General features: G+C 34.1%; 1 protein-coding gene across 1 annotated transcript; it reads right to left on the bottom strand.

The window, feature by feature from the left end:
* Positions 1-275: 275 nt before the first annotated feature.
* Positions 276-20,688, bottom strand: LOC137923784 (prostatic acid phosphatase-like). The gene is made up of 7 exons (XM_068767057.1): positions 20,465-20,688; positions 19,830-19,940; positions 12,305-12,541; positions 10,661-10,837; positions 5,696-5,816; positions 3,461-3,672; positions 276-662 (listed from the first exon to the last, which is right to left on the bottom strand). The coding sequence occupies exons 1-7, from the start codon at positions 20,570-20,572 to the stop codon at positions 477-479; spliced, it is 1,152 nt and encodes a 383-aa protein (XP_068623158.1). The 5' UTR covers positions 20,573-20,688; the 3' UTR covers positions 276-476.
* Between the last annotated feature and the right edge of the window lie 1,046 nt (positions 20,689-21,734).

The raw sequence follows: 21,734 nt of genomic DNA, 5'->3' as shown, positions 1-21,734 counted from the left end.
AATTTTAGAGATACAACCAATATTAGTTTTTTGTTTTTACTGACAAGTTACATATTTGGACTTACCATTTTATTTGGTGGGAGTGAGTTGTTCATAGGTATAGGTTTTGATTGGTTGAAATTTTTCTTCGGTACAGATAAAAAATAACGAAATAATAAAAAAAAATCGGTATAAATATGGGCTAAATTTAATAATAATAGAAATAACATCACAGGATGCATATAAAATTCATATATATTTTTAAATACTAATTATTTTTAATATTAATATCATTTTTTAAATTATATTTATAGTATAACCTAAAAAATTCCGCGTCACCCGACAACACCTTGACGTTGATTTATGGGACAATATGTAAATCTTCACTATTTCTATAATCTCCTCACGTGGGTGTAATACAATAACTATTAAATTCAAATTAGTAGGAATCTTCTGCAGTATTTTTAAGGGGTTTAGCATGGCAATGACATCTTCTATTATTCAAAACCATTTGGATCGAATTTTAAATTCTCCTGATAGTTGCATCTTCTCTTCCATTCCTCTACGTCCAGAAGGTACGGTGATGTGATGTCATAGAACTCTTGTAGATCACACAACTGCCCCCCACAGCCTTTGACCTGCAGATATTGCACCGGTTCACCTGGAGACTTAACGTATATTGGCTGGAAGGAAAAATATTTTTTTATTAAAAAAAATTTCTTATAATAAAAAAACCGGGGAATACAGACATAGTGAACTGAACAATGACCAGTCGTAGATGAGTGAGACTTGTGATCGTAGATCGTGAATTCGATTCCCGGAATAGTCTTACATATTTAATGGAATCAGGCGTTACCTTGCAGAAGTCAATCCTAAGTAAGAAAAGGACCAAAATTTTGCCACTTCCGCTCTGCTCTCTCAGCACTCTGTGTTTGGCACTAATCGGTGTAACGTAACTCCTGAAGATTCCCCGTGGAGGGGTGAAACACGTGTTGAGTGATTTAGCGGTGGCAGTTGGGTGATTCGCATTGTTTGCCGCATACGCATTTATCAGCGGGCTGGCGGGCGGTGTACTTTGTTGCACGACTACTACTGCATGTGCGGAAGTGGCTAAATATTGGTCCTTTTCTTACTTAGTCTTATATATAATTGTGTGAATAAAATAATTATTTGAGATTGCCACTGCTCACAACTTCTAGAGTACCATAACACCACACAGCGATCGACAATCCCCCTGCCAAGAGTGGCGATTTTGATATATCCATCCAAAGGTATCAAAGCCTTGCAGTAGACATGTATGTGCTGAAACTACGACTCAGATTACTCGTACCTTTTGTTGTTTTGTTACCTTAAATGAGTCATTGTTGTTATCCAGTTACGATCAATTTGATTATGTTGAATAAGAAAGCCGTGTTCACAATGACCAATCGAAGATAACTTTTCATAGAGAATGGCCCTTTCCGTAGATTAAGAGACGTGCGTATGTGAGTGTCAGTCACTGTCATTTCATTTATAAATCATATGAAATATTTATATTTACGTTAAAATATGTAATGATTATTGTTAATATTAAAAATTAATACATTACTATTTTACTAATTTTTTGAGGATTTATTTATCTTTATATTTATCTATTTAATTCAAGTTTTTTTTACGCCTGATCTTTATATATAATAAAATATAAATATTAATAAATAAGCGGCGTCATTTATAATAATTTATATATTAATAATCAATTGAAATTAAAAATTATGAAAGTAAACAAGAAAAATATTAAGAAGAAGTTTGTTTAGTATATGTGGAGTATGTTTGTGGTGTGTTTGACATTCAAGTTATATATATAGTATATATAACATACAGTACATATTATGTAGTATATATCATATATGATTTAAAGGTCGTATGTTTTGTAAAGGAATCTCCTCTCTTTATTCGATTTCATTTATAAATCATACTGTATATCAATACTATTAACAGAAAGAAATAAGATGAAATTTTTGATTTGAAACAATCCGCCGTTTTTATTATTAAAGTGTCACCATATTTACATACAGGGTGATCGATATTCGAATTTTTGAAATTTTTTTTCTTGATATTTTTAAATCTTTTTTAAATAAAAACGTATTCCCTTACAGTTTTTCTTTCTATAAAATTGCGAAATAAAAAAGTCAATATATAACATTTGATAAAGTTAACCAGCTGCATTCAAATGCCCGTTTTAAATTGCAATTTCGTATCATTATAGTTTCGTGTACACAGTAACAATACATTTGGTCTCTGGAGATCCGTGTACACATCGTGTACTCGCTTCTAAAATGTTCTGTGTACGTGAGATGTATGCTCAATAGAAATTTTCTCTGATTATCTTGGACTTTATGGAACAAAAACTTTGAGATTTTCGAGAAATGTAGAGGCCCACAAATTGGAGATTCACAATAACTACCTAATAATGTATATATATGTATGTAAATACATCTCAATATATAATTATGTAATTAAGATAAGTATAGTATTTATATAAATACTATATATTTGTATATCCTAATAACTTTTTATAACTTTTGGTCACCTATTAATGGTCTGCATCACTAAGTTGACTAGTAGAGAATGCTTGAAGGCATTAAGTTCACATTTATAACATTTCTAACGCGCACGCGACAAGTATATTGTTGGAACAACGTTATAAATCTCATCGCAAGGTACTGGTAAGATGCCTAGAAACTTCTCGACTTGTACCCGGGTTACCTGTTATAACCTTTAGTTAAACTAATGTAATAACGTTCAGGGTATTAAAAAGAGTAATAATTAAAGTTAATATTGTTACTATTTTATTTTTGAGTAAAATGTTCCGGGCGGAACAACGTCATAAATCTGTTACCAAAGTATTGGAAAAATACCTAGAATTCTCTCAACTTCTCCTTCGATTGCTTTCATGTAATCTTTAGTTAAACAAAAGTAATAAAAAAGATTAATATAAAGATTAATAAAATACTAAAAATGAAAATGAACATTGTTAATTTTTTTTATCATATGCATTGTGTTGTTCCACACGGCTAATTGTCATAAATTTCCATCGAAAGAAAAAGATACCATGAAACTGTTCCACTTCTACTCAGTTTGCTTCCAATGACCTTTAGTTAAATTAAACCAATATCATCGTATCAACATACAAACGTCTACTTCAAGGCATCGGCCTTTCTCAAAGTTCACCTAGATGACCGATCTTGGACTGACGGGAATCAGCGATCAGCCGTTGGTTGCATGGGCGATGTGACCAGCCCACAGCTACTTCATACGACTAATAATACATTCGATATTAAAAAAGTAAAACAGAACACTTTTAAGTGTTTTATGACCGAGTGCTTTGTTCCGAATGGTATAACGTCATAAATCTTATCTCAAATGAAAAAGATGCGTAGAAAATTCTCGGCCTTTTTACTTGATAACCTTCAGTTGATTTAGACGAAAAAAAAATACTTACAACGACAACATATCTTCCTGTTTCTCTTACTCTTCGAAGCTCTAATGCGAACACCGCTGCGTAAGAAGGAGCTCCTTGTCTGGGAACCACCCTGGAGATAGCTTCGAATGCGTATACATTTGTATCGTGGGCTGAGTAGATTCTCACTTTCTGGGTCGGTTTACCCGCTATCGCTGATGAGGATACATCGAAGAACTCCTTCAAAAGTAGACCTGGAATTCAAAATATTTTACTTATCTTATTTTATTTTAAAATTGTGCTTATTAGTAACTTAAAAAAAAACATATAGAAATTGTAAAGTATTTTTTATGAGGCCTCCTACTGGAACCTCTCCTTCCACCCCTATATTGTTGGGAGCAGGGTTTTTTATTTCTTAACAATTTTTTCACATGAATTTTTTATTTTCGTCCTCGTCTTCCATAGTTCACAATATCCTTTTTTCTTCCTTCTATAATTCCATCTTCCTTTCTCAATCATTCCATTCCATTCATCCATCCTCAAATACTTCAGTTGTATTTTTTATTGCAGCATCACAGCTTTATTCAGTTTATTTATTTTTCTCATGTACATGAATTTGTTTCACAGATTTTTACATTTTTTATTTTAATTTCAATAAATCTATCTTAATAAGATTAAATATATAAAAAGACTTACAATATTTTATGTTTTATTCCTATTAATTACGTATTGTGCAACTTTCCTAACGAATTTGAGGACTCTTGCATCCTTTTCCATTATAATGGAGGCGAGTGTGGCCTTTTTAATCTTATTTAAAGTAAATTGTTAATAAAGAAAACAAAATAAAAGATGGTGTAACAAAAATCAAATTTAGCATGGAATGTAGATAAGGAAAATAAGATGATGTGCGATAGTAGATCAGAATGTGGTGAATGTAAGAAATTGTAAAAATTAAAAACATAAGTACTGAAAAAAATATTAAACTTGAAATTATAACATCCTGCCCGACACAAAACAGAGGGAACAGCAGGTTCCTTTTAAACGGGGGCCATTTAAAACAGATATTAGAAGAGCAGGTAATAAAGGATATACTGGCAAGGAACGGTAACACTAGTTTTCTTACCGGAACAGCTAGATCATCAGATGCCGCTGATTAAGTTAATATAGTATTAATAGAAAAGTTAAAAACGGTATAAAGTTTACGTTAACTTTATATAAAATAGGACTTGAATCAATTAGAATTAAATTAATTACATACAGATACGTGGAACAAAAAACACAAACTACACCATAGATCTAAATGCTATATATTAGACCAATAGATGGCGTGTGTGTAATCATGACAAATAAAATTAGGATCCACATAAAACAATGATAAGAGATAGAGTTAAGTAATTTGATATAGTAAGTAGGAAATTAAGAAAGAAAATAAAAACTGTAAATAAGGTAGTACAAAATCGCTTTCGTTTTAGGGTAGAGATATATGTCGACATATAATTAAAAATCAGACATTGGAGATGGTTACTTGTTTACGCTTCTTAACTGATTTTGATTCGACGTGTGACTTCTTTTTTATATCACGGAATATCTACACAAAAATCTTTATCGACATAGATATTTAATGGACCCTTATTGCAGGCCTCTTGTACCCCTGTCTTATTTTTGGGTAAGGACTGTTATTTTCCTTTAATAAGTTTGTCATATTATACTTTTACTTTCGCGCTTTTCTTTCATTCATCTTATGTTCTTTCGTACTTTTGCTTTCTTTCTGCATTTCCTCTACCTTTCCCTTTTATTCGATCCTTTCATTCATTACCTCGTTCCTCAATTTTACATTTGTTTATCTTTTATAATTTTTTTTACACATTTTGTTCTATTTACATTAATTTTAATTTAGCTTATTTGCTATTTCAATATTTACATTTATTTTTACATCTTAACGTTTGCTTCTATATATACTTTTGCCGCGATTTCCATGCAAAATTGTAGGAATATTGGTCTCTTCTCTTCGTCATTTGGTAGAGACTACAGTATCCTCGCAGATCTTCGCACCTAACCGGCATTTGGACTCGACTCGGAGTCCTCCGAATGCGGGACAGTGGGCTACCATGGCCCTCGGTCTGGACCACGCCCGGTTCACAGAAGCACGAGGAATCCTCCTTGAGCTTAAACCGGTGAGAGTACTCAGAGAATCCCTCGTGCCTCCTGAAGAACTGGATCAAGACCGCGTCCACCTTGACACTGCGGAACACACGGTAGGCTGATCGACATACTTACCAGCTTGCATAGGTATCACAGTTTCATTTCCAAATAATAAATTAAATGCTTTATCAGCTGCTTCCTTAATCTCGGGCATCATTTTTTGAATCGATTCCTGCACCGGAAGACCCATACTGGTCTGAAAATTAATGTAAACTTTTATTTATTTAACGGTTTTATTTAGTTCGACCCGTACGGAATTTATATGTCTATTTATTTTGGTCAAAATTAGAAATTGAATTTTAAGCACCTTCCCGTGTTCAGATTGATCTGAAATTTGGTACACACATTTAATTTAGATGACAATACAATATAATAAAATCAATAACATTATAAATCTAAGATGGCCGCCGATACAAAATGGCGGATTACATATTTTCCTTAACCCCCTCAATATAAGTATCAAATGAAAGGGCTACACTAGTAAAACACTATGATTATGTCAAAATTTAAAATTCAAGATGGACGCCGTTCCAATATGGCGGACTAGGTACATATTTTTCCACAACCACCACAATATGGGTATCAAAAAACCGTGTAACTTAAAAGTTTTTTAAATGTATTTATTTGTTATAATTTATAAATGTGGAGAGATCCGAAGAAAAATCAAAGTCACCGACGTAGCTTAAAGAATTTCTAGTGTAGTTTCAGTAGGACAATACATCGACGATTGTTGGAACTGAAAGATTCTAGGATGGCGACGACGAGTCGGTCAATGCCTAGGAAAGTCGCCAGATGTTGGTAGCGCTAGATCGGCCATAATTGCAATCTTGGGGGGAAGTTTTATGACTTGTAGTGAGCATCTATTGGCTGTCTGAAATTTTATTGTCTATAAGCTGACCCGATACAAAACGACACGGTCTCAACTATGAATAATAAATACGAACCTTAATAAAAAAGTGTCTTTTTTTTAAAGTTTATTTGAATATAATTTTTCATAAACAACATAATTATATCTGAAGACCCTGTCCCACCACAAGATAGGGGTACGAGAGGCTCCCAATAGCGGAGGTCATAAAAAAAAAGCTCAGGGAGGACCCCTCGTGCTTCTGTGAACCGGGCGTGGACCAGACCGTGATCCACCTGGTAGCAGAATGTCTCGCATTTGGAGGGCTCCGGTACGAGACCGAATGTCTGATAAGAAAAAAGATTGAGGAGGCCACACTCGCCTCCATTATAATGGAAAAGGATGCAAGAGAGTCCGTCCTCAAATTCTTCAGGAAAGTTGCACAATATGTAATTAATTGGAATAAAACATAGTTACACATAAAATATTGTAAGTCTTATTATATATTTAATCTTATTAAGATAGATTTATTGAAATTAAAATAAAAAATGTAAAATTGATGTACATGAGAAAAACAAATAAACTAAATAAAGCTGTGATAATGCAATAGAAAATACAACTGAAGTGTTTGAGGGTGGATGAAAGGAATGGAATGATTGAGAAAGGAAGATGAAATTATGGAATGATAGAAGGAAGAAAAAAAGATATTGTGAACTATGGAAGACGAGGACCAAAATAAAAAATTCATGTGAAAAAATTGTTGAGAAATAAAAAACCCTGTTCCCAACATAATAGGGGTGGAAGGAGAGGTCCCAATAGCGGAGGCCTCATAAATTTTTTTTATATCTGAAGCGTAAATAAATAATGTTGATAGTTTGCAAGGAGAAAATGCGACGTGTAATTGGCATGAAATACACGAGTTCTCAATATTGACGCCATAAACACTTAATGATTGCTTTTTTAACACGTTCACTGCGGGCCCAATTTTGAAGAACTTTCAGCAGGTGCGGCTGAGGTCGAATCAGCCTCAAGCTGAACTTCCTAGTAGTGCGGTTGAGACCTTTTCTGCCTCATGTTTCAATCATTTTTTTTACAATATTGAGTCAATGTCTGACAATCGCAGACATAAAGAAAGAAAAATATTTGTCTTTGTCATATCTCATACGGTTGAGTGTAAACAGCCGCCGCACTAGAGAGAAAACACGAGTTTTACGCGCCGCACCAGTGCAAAGTCTACCATGAGGCTGAATCGACCTCAAGCCGCAGTGAACGTGTTAAGTTATTTACTGACAATTTTTTTTCGCGTTCACACCTCTACCGTTACATAGCAGAGATTTTTTATAACATAGGATCAATATTTTTTTTGATATTTTTGTTTACAATACTGATCTGATATATTCTTGGCTTTACTCTATTTCCTTTACATTATCGTCTAAGTATATTCTAGTCTAGAATTTTCTATTATTAAGTATATATGTAAACCTATCTCTATTTTTACATTATTCATCTCTTTTCTGCTTTTCACATTTTCGTGGAAAACCTTAAGGATTATTTATAAGCACTACAACTGGCTTGCGTTTGCAAATGCAAACTGCAATAGATTTTTTAAAAATACTTCTACAAGAAATTCATTTATACAATACTATGATCAAATATTAAAATGAATTTGTTTATCTTCCAAATCAATTTCATCTTTTACAAAGTAATTCCAGACAGATAAAACATACTTTTGCGAACGTTTATGGAGACATTCGGAATAATCTTTTTCCGGAATAGCCTTTAAGATCTTCTTGGAATCGGTTTTTATCTCAATGGTGTTAAAACGGCATACCCTTATTGGTTTTTATTAGTTTGCTGAGTTGCCAGAAATGTTACGGATCCAAATCAGGTGAATACAGTGGTTGTGGAACGATATGAGTAGAGTTTATGAAACTTTTTTTTTGGCACTTCATTGGACTTTTGGCACCAATTGAGATATAAAGAGTTTAAAAAATAGAAATTTTTGATGAAAACACGTGTAAGTTGGAGATAAATTAACTTTTGATGAACAGACGCTTGGCAAATGTTATAGAAAATCTTTCCAACCTAGGAAAAAAAGATTTACATGAGGTATGATCAACCCGCGGCCTGCACGCCGCATGTGGCCCTCGAGACAAGTAAATTGGATTTATTTTTGTATTTTTAAAAAAAAATCTAGAATCAAGGCTTTAAAGATAATATAAGTGTCTAATTAGTTGTAAATCGGTTGATTACGAACATAAATTATGTTTAGATCATGGTTTAAACCTTGAATATATACTTTTTTTTTTCATGGCCCACTGATTTTGAAACTGCGGCCCTCCGACCAAAAAAGGTTGCTCACCCCTGATTTAGATGACAATTTAAATTTACTTTTTGATCACAGTAGTATATAGTTTATTAATAAGTATATGAATTGACGTCGCCTTAACATAGAAAAATAAGTTTGAATTTTGCATGTAATATGTAAATGTCAAAGAAATAAACAATCGAATAATTATTTCACCTTTTCAGCAGTACTACAAACGTGAAGAGGGATAATCCTATAAACAGCCAGACGACAGAGATGAAAAGTAAAAATGATATTTTTACCTAACCAGTCCACTTTACACGAAGTACTTAATACTTTGTCAAGTTACAAGGACACCTACACGAGGACTTAGAATAAGACCATTATAAATCAGATATTTCTAAGGATAATTATGAATATCTATGATATTATAGACAGTCATACTGACCAAGGAAAAAAAAATTACTTACCTTCCTAATGCCCGGGAGCTGACATGACAATTTCACCTTACATTTTGTTCACAGAGAAATACAAAAAGAGTTCAAGTATAAATTAATTCTATTGTTACGTATTGTGGGTTCTGACTCGGACTGAAACACCACTGGTTCACAAGGAGTCCTTTACTCACAAATCATATGGTCACCGTACTATAGCACAAAATATACTTTCGCTTAGTCCAAACTACGCTTCTATATCGCTCAAGAAATCCCTGTTCAAATAACTTACCAAATAGTCACTTTGTATCACTGATGGTAGATCTTAATCTTATAACTCAAAAAACAGCATTGAACTGTCGACATGGGAAGTACACCTATTTATACTACGGAGAAGGCTCTAGTAACTTCGAGATAGTACTCGGTTAGATTTTCCGAGAACCGTACACAAAAATCTATACATAACTTCAAGGTCACGCGTGTTTACGGTACTACCTGATCCTAGGGATCCGTGTTTATTGTTTATGGGTTCTGTAACTCGTGTTTTGTGACACTATTAAAAATTTTCTCCTATTTATAAAATAATATAAAACGATTCGATAATATGCTAATAAGTAGGTAGCGTCATAGTAATAATATTTCCTTAATTTCAATATGAGCAAATAGTACCAAATGTACTTCATAGATGGCGCTGTATGTAGTTCCTAAAATTAGAGATAACATCTAATACTGAGAGATAAATAGTTTTGTTTTATAAGTAAGTTATAAAAAGAAATCGGCGACTTGAATTACGCTCTTAACTGCTATGTTAGGAGAATTCAAAGCAATAGGACTCTTCGGTAGAATTAACATATTCTGCATCAGAAGCAAAACATATACATTATATTCTGTTATGATACAAAATTCATTTCGGCTTTCTAAATATTTGCAACCTACGAGTTTCAATACACCCTGTAAATTTTTTCCATAATTTTCTACCTTAAAATGGCGGAGATAGGTAAAGCTAACCTTTTTTTTTATAAATAAACAAGGTAAAGTACAATTAAGAATAAAAAGGCTGTACGATATATGTAATAACTTAACTTCTATTCGGCATGCTAAGAAAAGATATTTGTGTTCTTATAAATATTTTCAACCAATTTTAAGTTTTTCGTGTCTCCTGAAAAGTGTCATTATTGAACTTATCATTCATATTTGGTAGAGTAGCAAGGTATCGGTTCAGTGTAAATTATTGTTCTTAATATTATTAACGCCTATAGGCATACACTACCAATCATTTTAAGCAAAGTAATATTGTATTCCGGTAATCAAACTTGTGACTTATGTTCGTAAGTCAAATTTAATATTTTTATATAGTATTATAAGATTTTTTTTGGTGTTTGCCTTGGGTCTGTCACCTGATTTTAGTTTAACGTTGATTTATGGGACAATTTGTAAACCAGTTAAAAACTTACCTGACTAACAAATACATCATAAGCGAAGTATATCTTTACGGGTGTTCTTGTCAGATCTCGTTTAAGAATTGAGGACAGTCGCTCTACAACGCCGCTATATATGTCCATTTCCGGATTTAATGAGTTTGAAACTTCTTCAAAATGGCTGGAGAACGTCGGGCAGTTCATTCCCATAATCTAAAAATAACAAATTTTATCAGTGACTCATGCTCCTTCTATTTCCATAAAATGTTTAATGGAATCAGGCGTTATTTTGCGGAAGTTCATCCTAAGTAAGAAAAGGACCGATATTGAGACACTTTCGCACATGCAGTCGCAGTCGTGCAACAAAGTGCACCGCCCGCCAGCCCGCTGATAAATGCGCATGCGGCAAACAATGCGAATTACACAACTACCACCGTTAAATAACTTAACACGTGTTTCACCCCTCCACGGGGCATCTTCAGGAGTTATGTAACACCGATTAGTGCCAAACACACTCTGTGTCACACGACTGCATGTGCGGAAGTGGCTAAATATTGGTCCTTTTCTTATCCATAAAATGTCTTTGAGAAATTTCCTTGAGTTACAATTTAATTTTTTATTTTCTGTTACATACTTCATATTAGTTATATTAAATTAAATATATTTATTGGATTTCTAAATTGATGAACAGAGGAAAAGGCTTAAAGGTTTCGTAGTGGAACCCATAGAGATCCAAACGCAGCGCGGGACATCAAACCAAGAGGTGGACAAAAGAATTTCACTAAACAAAATTCAATTATGACACCTAATTGGAAATCTATGGGTAAGGCTCCAGAACTCCAGCAGCATTTCCTGTTATAAAACCTTTCAACTTAAACCTACGAGTTTTCCATGTAAAAGGATGCCATAACGAAATCAGTCGAATTTTTTTGTGATAACTTTTATATATATTATTAATATAAGAGTCAGAGAAATTCTTGCACAACCCAAATTATACATAGGGTTTTGTTTTTCAAGGACATGTTTTTTGTCCAAGAGCATCCGAGTATTTGAGTTCACAGTACAAAAGCATCACGTTTGTGTAGATGTACATCATTTGTCTACATCCACCGTCTTACGAAGGCTTTAACAAAATGTTAAGTTAGATGGCCATCTTCTTCTTCTGTCTTACTCTTTCTTTTTCTCTTCCTAAGATCGCCGCGATGATCGGTCTTCCGCGACCTTGATTATGTTTGAACATACCACGTCTACTGGATCATGGTCGTCACTCGACAACCTTTCGATTCCAACGGCTACCACTTGCACGAGCTGTGCACCCCGTCATCTGCCATTTCAGACAAGCAATTGGTTGTCCAGCGGATCTCCTGATTTTAGATTTAATCTCGCGGAACTCCGAGCATAGCCCTCTTCACTGTCCTCTAGATGACCTTGAGACTTTATATGAAGCCTGTCGTAAGCGACCATGTCTTGGATCCGTATGTCATCACAGTTAAATGTTACATAGTACATATTGTACCATAGGAAAGCTATATCTGATGGTTGCATGCCCCCCCTCCCTCCACTACTATAGGCAAGATTAATGTCGAACAATGGACGTCTTGCGGCTTCAAAGATAATGATGATAATTAAAAATCCTGGTATTGTTTCAGACGCATCTGAATGGAAGAAATATATACTTACGAAATCAATTTTCAGAGGTAAAGTGGTGTAAGGTACTGGAACCCATCTGATGCCTTCTCGCCAGCTGCGACCAATGGGTGGGTAAGTGGCTGACATAGCCACCAGAGCTGTCATCTTAGCGCGAGTGGAGTCTGTTGACCGTATATAGATCTCAGACCGGTTGTACCGCATGGAAAGGTGTTCGCCATATCTTCTACGTATAAATTTACCCAATTCGTAAGCTGTACGCATTCCGTTCTACGAAAAAAAAAATATCTGCATTTACATATGTACGTGAGAAGTTATACTTCTTTGGCGTCATTAATTTTTTTTAATTGCATTTAAATAATTAATTACAATACAATAATACCAGAAAAGAAAAAAATAGTCAACGCAGTAAATGAAGTTAAGCTTAAATTTGAATGATTAAATAAATGAACATTTATTTTCTCACATTATAACATGAATTAAGTTATTATTCGAATTTCATTTTTATTATATCCACTGCCATAGCATCTTCATGACTCAATCGGCAAAAAGGCAGCTTATTAAAAAATATTTTTATTTTATACAAAATAAAAAATATATACAAAAATAGGTAATAAGAAAGACAGTGAAGAAAAATAGATAATAAAAAAATTAAAATAGTAAACAAGAGTGTTAAAAATGCTAATTAATTTTGATAAAAATATAAATTAAATGCGATAAATAATTAAATGGTTAACCAAATTTATAAAAACTGAATAAAGAATGAAGAAATAAAAATATTAAATGTTTTGTAGAAACCTGGAAGAAAGGTAAAGGAAGTGAGACGATGTATGGAGAAAGGAAGGTATGGAAAGCAATGAAAGATATTGTGAAGGCGATCAGAGGAAAGAATGTAAAAAATTATTATGCTAAAAAGACCCTCTCCACTCATGAGGATCTGAACGAGAGGCCCCAGAAAAGGTGACATTAAAAATAACACACCTTCATCCAAAATTGTTACAACAAAAGTTCATTGATTGATGATTTAATTGATACGTAAATCCTTATCAACTTCGGTATGGCCATATCGTTGTCGTCGAATACAATACCATACACATAGCCGAGCGCCGACTATACTCGACAGCTGTAATATGAACGCGCACAGCCGTGTCGACTTTAGTCGTCAAACAAGAAATTTTGACCTAATTTTTTTTAATCTCTATCTATTGTTTAACTTAATAAGAGTCGATTTGGGAAGTCTGTATTTCTAAGCTAGTACACCGGTGAGCCTCGATTCTCCCGGAGCCTTACTTAGAACTGCCTCTATTACCATCCGATGTCCTTCACATTGTTCACTTAGATAGGACATCGGATATTTTCAAGTCTTGCAGACAACTTACATGTCAAAGAGAAGTCTAAGAAATAAATATTATCACATGCTTAGCTTGCACATTATTCCAATAAGTCCTCTGCTGTGTTTATAACTAAATTGTAAACGAATGTTGTAAATAAAGAAGATAAATACGAGTAAGTATATGCTACGAAATAAGAATATGGATGCGAGAGGTGGAAGGTTACCAAACATATCTCGCGTCGGCTCCAAGTCTTCGTTAACAACTGTCTTCGACGTATTCTCGCTGTATACTGGCCTGAGAAAGTCTCCAACGTAACTGGAAACGCTACGGTGAGATGCCGATCGACCAGCAGATCATACGCCGCAAGTGGAACTGGATAAGCCACACGCTCCGAAAGGACCCTGATCACATACCGAGGCAAACTGTATAATGGAATCCTCAAGGAAAGCGAAGACGTGGCCGCCCAAAGCAAACCTGGCGGCGGACGATCACTGCAGAAGTGAAGGCAATTGGAATGATGTGGAGCGAAGTATAGCGCGAGACTCAAGACCGCTCGGGATGGCGACGTACTGTGGACGCCCTCTGCGCCATCTTAGGGACATAGGAATTATCATGACGAATTTAATTACGAATGTAGACGAGAAAAGAAAGCTGGCTGAAAGAAGATAATAACGTGAAGAGTGAAAGATTTTGTGAAGGATGTGTAGAAAAGAGATAAAGAATCGGGGAGTAAAGAAAAGAGAAAGAGCAATAAAAATAGAAAAAATGAATAATCATATACGCGGCACGTAACGTGGGAAACGTTCATACCCCAAACAAAGCAGAAGGAATGAGTGTATAAAAAAACGGAACAGACAGTAATAAAACAAATCTGTAGATGAATTTCAAATGCGTTTAAACTGGAAACGACAACAAACCTACTATCAGCCGCAAACGTTACAAATCGAGAGATGTTTTTTTTACTCCGCGCGTACATTAAAATTCAACCCGATTCAGAAACTTCGCTCTACAAAACTGTCACGTCTCGTTCAATATGGAGCGACCAAGTTCTCCGCTTACCCAGGGTTGCTACTACATAACAAACACCGCAAACTGTCAAATATCCGACTAAAACGAACGGATGTTCGAATATTAAAAAGGTTTCTTTTGCAAAAGTTTTCCAAATTTGAATAATAAAAAGAATATTGATTTTCAAATTTAGGAGCTTTATCAAAATAAAATTGTGTGCGATAGGACAGCTTAGTAAAGTAGTAGTAACAAGACACATTGCGACGACCGCTAAAGCCTGAAGGTTCTGGAATAGAGACCACCAAAACGGAGCGTAAGATGTTCACCCACAAGTTGCACAGGTAACCTTGTAAAATTCTTGCTTTATTATAAGTTTTACACATTGCGAAAAAAGTGTGGCGGAATCTCGCGTCCCTCATAAGGAAGGCGATCGCGGGTTTACACGTTCACTGCGGCTTGAAGCCGATTCAGCCTCATGGTAGACTTTGCACTGGTGCGGCGCGTAAAACTCGTGTTTTCTCTCTAGTGCGGCGGCTGTTTACACTCAACCGTATGAGATATAACAAAGACACATATAGCTTTCTTTATGTCTGCGAAGCATTGACTCAATATTGTAAAAAAAATGATTGAAACATGAGGCAGAAAAGGCCTCAACCGCACTACTAGGAAGTTCAGCTTGAGGCTGATTCGACCTCAGCCGCACCAGCTGAAAGTTCTTCAAAATTTGGCCCGCAGTGAACGTGTTAAATTTGGAAGCAATTTTAAGAGAAAAACCTCACATAACCTGTCCATAAAGTCGACTTGGTTCTTGGACTCTACCCTGGAGTCCCCAGTCTTTCTATACCGATATATTTTATTGCAACGTTGCACAACCCTAGAAGGGGAGAAAGCGGGCAGTCACAAATTGCATAACTTACAGCGTCTACGAGTCCGTCATTCATTGGCTGAAGATGCTCTACTTTTAAATTACTCCATTCATCTTATTACTTCATATAAATCCTTATATCAAGACGCAGGACTATGAAATATACCTTGTTTATAACTAAGAATGATTCACTGAATATGTTACAGATTTAAACTCGAGAATAATTTGATATGTTCAATTAATTTTAGTCTAATATTTTCATTAACAACCTACCAAGATTCATATGGATAGAAAAAAGGATGAAAACCACACTTTACATCTACTATACAAACAAAAGAAGCATGTACCATTATCAATCAGTATATCTCGTCAACGCTGAACATCAGGCAAGTGAAGGAGTCCACCTTGATCATCGATGTGGAAATGGGTAAAAATAGGAGTAGATGAAGAACGTGTTTTCTCCCTCATGAGCGAAAATAAATGTCGCCCTACATTTCCCAGATTTTGTAAACTGTTATTACAGCGGATCATCAGTAGAAATAAAACTAAACAGTAAAAAGAAACTGTAGGGTAAAGTTCGACTACAACATAAATGGTACATTAAAAAAAATTATCACTAAAGAAACAAAAATAAAGAAAGCTGTTGAAAACAAAAAGTTACCAAGAATGTAGATGAAGGAAAACAGGTCGATATGAAAGAAGATTAGAAAGAAATGAATGAAATGAAATGTGAAGTATGCAAAGAAACAGAAAGAGAAATTGTAAAGAAAGTAAGGAGAAAGCTTAAAAAATATTTTAACCCGAAACTGTAACTTTACTACCTCATGCAAATCAGGAGGAACGAGAGACCAACAAACAACAGGCATAACAGAGATCAAATGCCTTGCCTATAATCGATAAATAATCCTGTTTGACAGTTATGGTATATTTGATATCAATATCTAAAATAGGGGTAATATGGTGGTAGTCAACAGGGGCTTCAACATGGTCGTTTACGTACCGCAGCTCCTCATCCCACTACCAACGGGTAAGGCCAGATTAGTAGCTGATCATTCCTATCTTTCGCTCGTAGGATGGCGAGTGATACGGTTGAAAGAAATAAAATTGTATAGAATAAGGTACTTAATAAACTTTGCACAAAATAAATTGTTAACTAATAATAAGAAATAGAAAAAGAAATGAGTAATCAAGAATTGAGAAAGTAAAATAAATGTGAAAATAAAGATAAATTAAATGTACCTAGCCACCTTAGAGTAAGAAGATGATGGAAGAAAGGCGAGGAAAGAAAGAAGGTATATAAGAGCAAAACGAAAAATATTGTGGAGGACAAAAGAAAAGAATGAAACATATTGTGACGCGTTAAAGAGAGTGATAAATAAAGAAAAGACTAAATAAAATTATTGAACAATAAAGTCCCTAAACCCAAAAAGTTAGGGGTACGACAGGCCCCTAATAATGGGGGCCATAAAAAAAAGAACAGAGGACGAGACTGTTGCTCACGTACTACTTCGGTGTACAAATGTAGCACCCTACAGGTCAAACCATCTCGGATCGCCGAAGGCACTCTCCAATATCGCCGACCACATCAAGGGTCTGTCGGGATTTCTCGAATAGTTACAATGCTTGACTAAATATTTAATGGAATCAGGCGTTACTTCGCGGAAGTCCATCCTAAGTAAGAAAAGGACCAAAATTTAGCCACTTCCGCACATGCAGTCTGTCAACACTCTGTGTTTGGCACTAATCGGTGTAACATAACTCCTGAAGATGCCCCGTGGAGGGGTGAAACACGTGTTGAGTGATCAGTGATTTGGTGGTGGCGGTTGTGTGATTCGCATTGTTTGCCGCATACGCATTTATCGGCGGGCTGGCGGGCGGTGCATTTCGTTGCACGACTACCACTGCTAGTGCAAGGAAGTGGCTAAATATTGGTCCTTTTCTTACTAATGCTTGACTAACACCAACAAGGACTCAAAATGAGCGCGTTGTCGCTTTCTTGCAGAAACCAACTCGCTGAGACAAGACAAGATACGAAAGGCGTAAAACATTGTTTGTTTTTAAATTGCATTTTTTCTGAAATTGGGTAAACAAGTCGCTTTAAATCAGAGTTCCCCAAACTTTTTCGTGTCGTAGACCCCTTGCCATGTTTTTCTGTATTGTGTAGACCCCCTACTTACCTGATATTGATTTCCTGTAAATTCTTAACTGTAGTGAAGTTTAGTGTTAAAAACTTAAAGTAAAAACATATGTTAATTTATACATTTATTAATCGAATTTAAATGAAAACTACTCAAAATAAAATTTTGTATCTGTTATGTAAAATATACGTAACATTAAATAAACATAAAATAAACTATAAATAAAATAACATAAGCAATAAGTCAATATTTTTAGTTCATATTTATAGAGTGACGAATTGAACAAGTCAGTGCAAGGTAGCGAAGCTCTGAGACTGCGACTCTCAGGTTATTACAAGTTCAAAATGTATTGCGACCACAAAACGAATACCAACATCCTACAACTTACACAATTTTATAAACATATATAATAATTTTTTAACTTCATAGGTACTTTTATAAATAATGTAAATGTTTTAATATTATTAGATAGTATGATGTAAGTAAATAGGTACTATCAGTGTATGTGTTGAGATCCACTATCGTGGACCCCCATTTTCATTTCATGGACCCCCAAATTTTTTTTCGCTTCCGTAGTCTCCGTGCAGGTTGTCATAGATCCCTAGAGATAGATATAGACCCTAAATGATCCTAAATGAATACACACACTGATATTCTTACAGTTGGATTGAAAATCAATTTGATTTATCATAGTTTAGTACGAGGTCAGTTAAACCGATCATCGAGTCAAAGGTAGTTGATGCAAGCTGCATAAGCGTGTTCGTATTCATGTACATAACAAATGAGTGTACAACTCTCACGACGCGATTCAGGTGCATTATGAACGTTTGATGTGCTAATGAGGTGAATATATCACGTCTTGATAGCGGATCTGGTACACGTGAATAGAAGAATATACAGGATGATTAGAAATGTATAGTGTGCAAGTATAACCCCTTATTTATTGTTAATGAAATCATTGATAGTGGACAGGATATTCCATACATTAATTGAGAGCAAATAGCTGTAGATTTTCTCCTATAAAGATTTTTATACATATAACTAGACACCTTATATACATGTTGTTTACAAAAGCATTTACTAGTTTTACTGTGTCTTAGAATCTGTAGGTAAACATAACACCTATAACGAATAATTTCGATTGAAGGCATGGCTTTGCAAGAGAAAACAAATCAAATATCTAAATTCAATCATATGAGCAAGAAAACTATTGCTACCGTGTCCATCTTCATTTTGAGGTAAAATTGATTTAGTGCAATAAATAGTTCAATGATAAAAAGGAACCTAATATAAAATCTCTGCGCAGCAAGCATCAAGCGGATAGATCGCACTAAATTAAAATAATATATTAATAGAAAAATCTGTATTACATATATTTGTATATTGAGATTCGTTTTTTAAATATCGATTTAAAAATTTACTTACTGTATTTTGTTAACAATTTCGTAATGATTTCTTCGTATAACCTATCAATTGAGTTTCGTATATGGACAATTAAATTTTTAATTTTTAAATCAATGTGTATAATACATAGGAGGGCATAAGAATTTTAGAGAGACAAAGGCATAAAAAAGGTTGGAAACCCTGGCATAACCTGACATTTAAAATAGTATGAACCTAATCATTGAAAAACATTTCTTTAATATTCTTTATTGTACACGCTACAAAATATATACATAGTTGCATAATAATAAATAAAAAAGTACAATGGGCGGTCTTATCACACTAGGCAATTTCTTCCATACAACCATAACATGGAAACAGTATAGGGATACATAACGGGTAGTTAACTTGTACAAAACACATATATATATATACATACATACATATATTTATAGCGTATATATTTCTAATAAAAAATTATAAATAAAATGATAAATAAAAACATCAAACTGACTTGAATCGCACTTACCTCAGAAACAATAAAGAAACACATAAATAAAAAAAATGAATGAAAGGATATAAATATATATGTTATAATGAATAGTCTAGTAAATAGTTCTCAAATATTTTCTTAAAAATAGGTAGTGAGTTAGCACGTCTTATATTCAGCGAAGCGATATGAGTAACCAATTCAGATGACACACACACACACACACACACACATATATATATATATATATATATATATATATATATATGTGTAAATATATATATATATATATTTATTTATTTATATATATATATATATATATATATATAATGGGTCTTACCTCTGTGAGCTGACCATATCCGAGAGGCTTTACCAGTTCATCTAAAACTTCAGGGTTGTCGCTCAAGTACATATATTGAGGTACCGGTGTTCTATCGCCATGACGGTGTACCTGTGAATAAAACCTTTTGCCATTATTTAAAACACGTGTACATTTATATATCCATTCGTAACTGCTTACATTTAAATTGGAATGTAGAACAGAAAAGATAAAACACTAGTAAAGTCGTTTAAAATTGATTTTATTTAATGAGTTATAATCGTAATTATATTTTTCATTTGTAATTTTGAAAAATAATTTTCAAAACTTTTTTATCACAGTAGTATATAACATACAGGTAGATTTTATCAGACATAAAGAAACTTTTAGACTAAGAAATAGACGTGACTGATTTTCAAAGACGAAGAAAATTGAATTGGCTAGTTGAAATCGAAGTAAGCAGTTCACATAGCGCAGAACATACTACCGCTGGAGCCTTAAGTTTCTGAAGTAGATACCATGGACTGGCAAGCGTAGGACTACCGCCTACAAGGTAGACAGACGATCTTTCAACTAGGCCTATTGGGTATCCACATCCATCGCCCTACTCCTGAAAAGATGATGATAATTTAAAAAAAAAATCTTATATCACTTACCAAAAATGATAACACCAAATCCGTATCAGATAATCCTTCCGGTTCTTGATAGTTATATGAATCCGTTGAACAAATTAAATACACTATCAAAAGGAATACACCGATCATTTTGAAAAATGTATTATATACACTGTAATTTATAATTCGAAATTATACACTATGCTTACGGATTTCGATGTTCCAAATTTAAAAAATATCGGAACGTCGCGAACGCGACCGGGCGTATCGGCAGTCCGTTGAATTTGTTCGGAAAAATAACCACCAATTAACTTTCAAGTTACGTAATCAACCGGTTTATTTTCGCCTATAATGGCTTAAGTGTGTCGCAGGATTTATTATTTTAACTATTTTATACAACCTTAAAACTAACCGTTAGTTTAAGTTCATCTCTGAAGTTATAAACGATTTTTATACGATATTTTCAAAAGCTGAGAATAGTTTGATTTTGGATAAAATTTAAAAACTGTTTTAAAATTAAGACAACCGATCCAATTCTTAAGTATATTGACAACGAAAGTAACTTTGTACTTGAATTGATGACTCTGTGTTTGGCACTAATCGGTGTAACATAACTCCTGAAGATGCCCCATGGAGAGGTGAAACACGTGTTGAGTGATTTAGCGGTGGCGGTTGTGTGATTCGCATTGTTTGCCGCATACGCATTTAACAGCGGGCTGGCGGGCGGTGCATTTCATTGCACAACTACCACTGCATGTGCGGAAGTGGCTAAATATTGGTCCTTTTCTTACTTAGGATGGACTTCCGCGAGGTAACGCCTGATTCCATTAAACAACTTTGTACTGTTACTTACCTATTATTTTAAAAGATGTGTTCTGTACAATAATCAAAAACACTTCGTTTTATTCTTTAAAGCACCAGAGGTGGTGACGTTATAAAAATAATGACTTTATTTCAAGAGTTAATATACACGAAATAAATGACTAAAATAACTGAATGTGGATATATTTTGATTGTAATATAAACTGCTTGATTGGGGTGGTATAAATAAAAACCTTGTAGGGGTCAATATATAGTTTAATGGTTTCAAAAATAATCAACAACGAAATGATAACATAGTATAATATTTTTTTTTGAAATACGAATAACTACGTGTTAAAATTAAAATATTTTTATTATCCCAGCAGACTTTATACTGCCAGAAGTAATTGGCTTGTCGAATTCATCTAGTAAAAATAAATAAATTTAACCTATTCAAAATTAATCAGTTTTTACGGGGAAATTAGAAAATTGATGTAAAAGCCTTAAAGAT

The sequence above is a fragment of the Battus philenor genome, unplaced genomic scaffold (genome assembly GCF_028537555.1).
Source record: "Battus philenor isolate CCGP_79_NKW_IND1 unplaced genomic scaffold, ilBatPhil1.0.hap1 SCAF_22, whole genome shotgun sequence".
In the NCBI taxonomy this organism is placed as follows: Eukaryota; Metazoa; Arthropoda; class Insecta; order Lepidoptera; family Papilionidae; genus Battus; species Battus philenor.
Note: the sequence above shows the minus strand (reverse complement) of the source record. Positions and strands in the feature narration are given on the sequence as shown.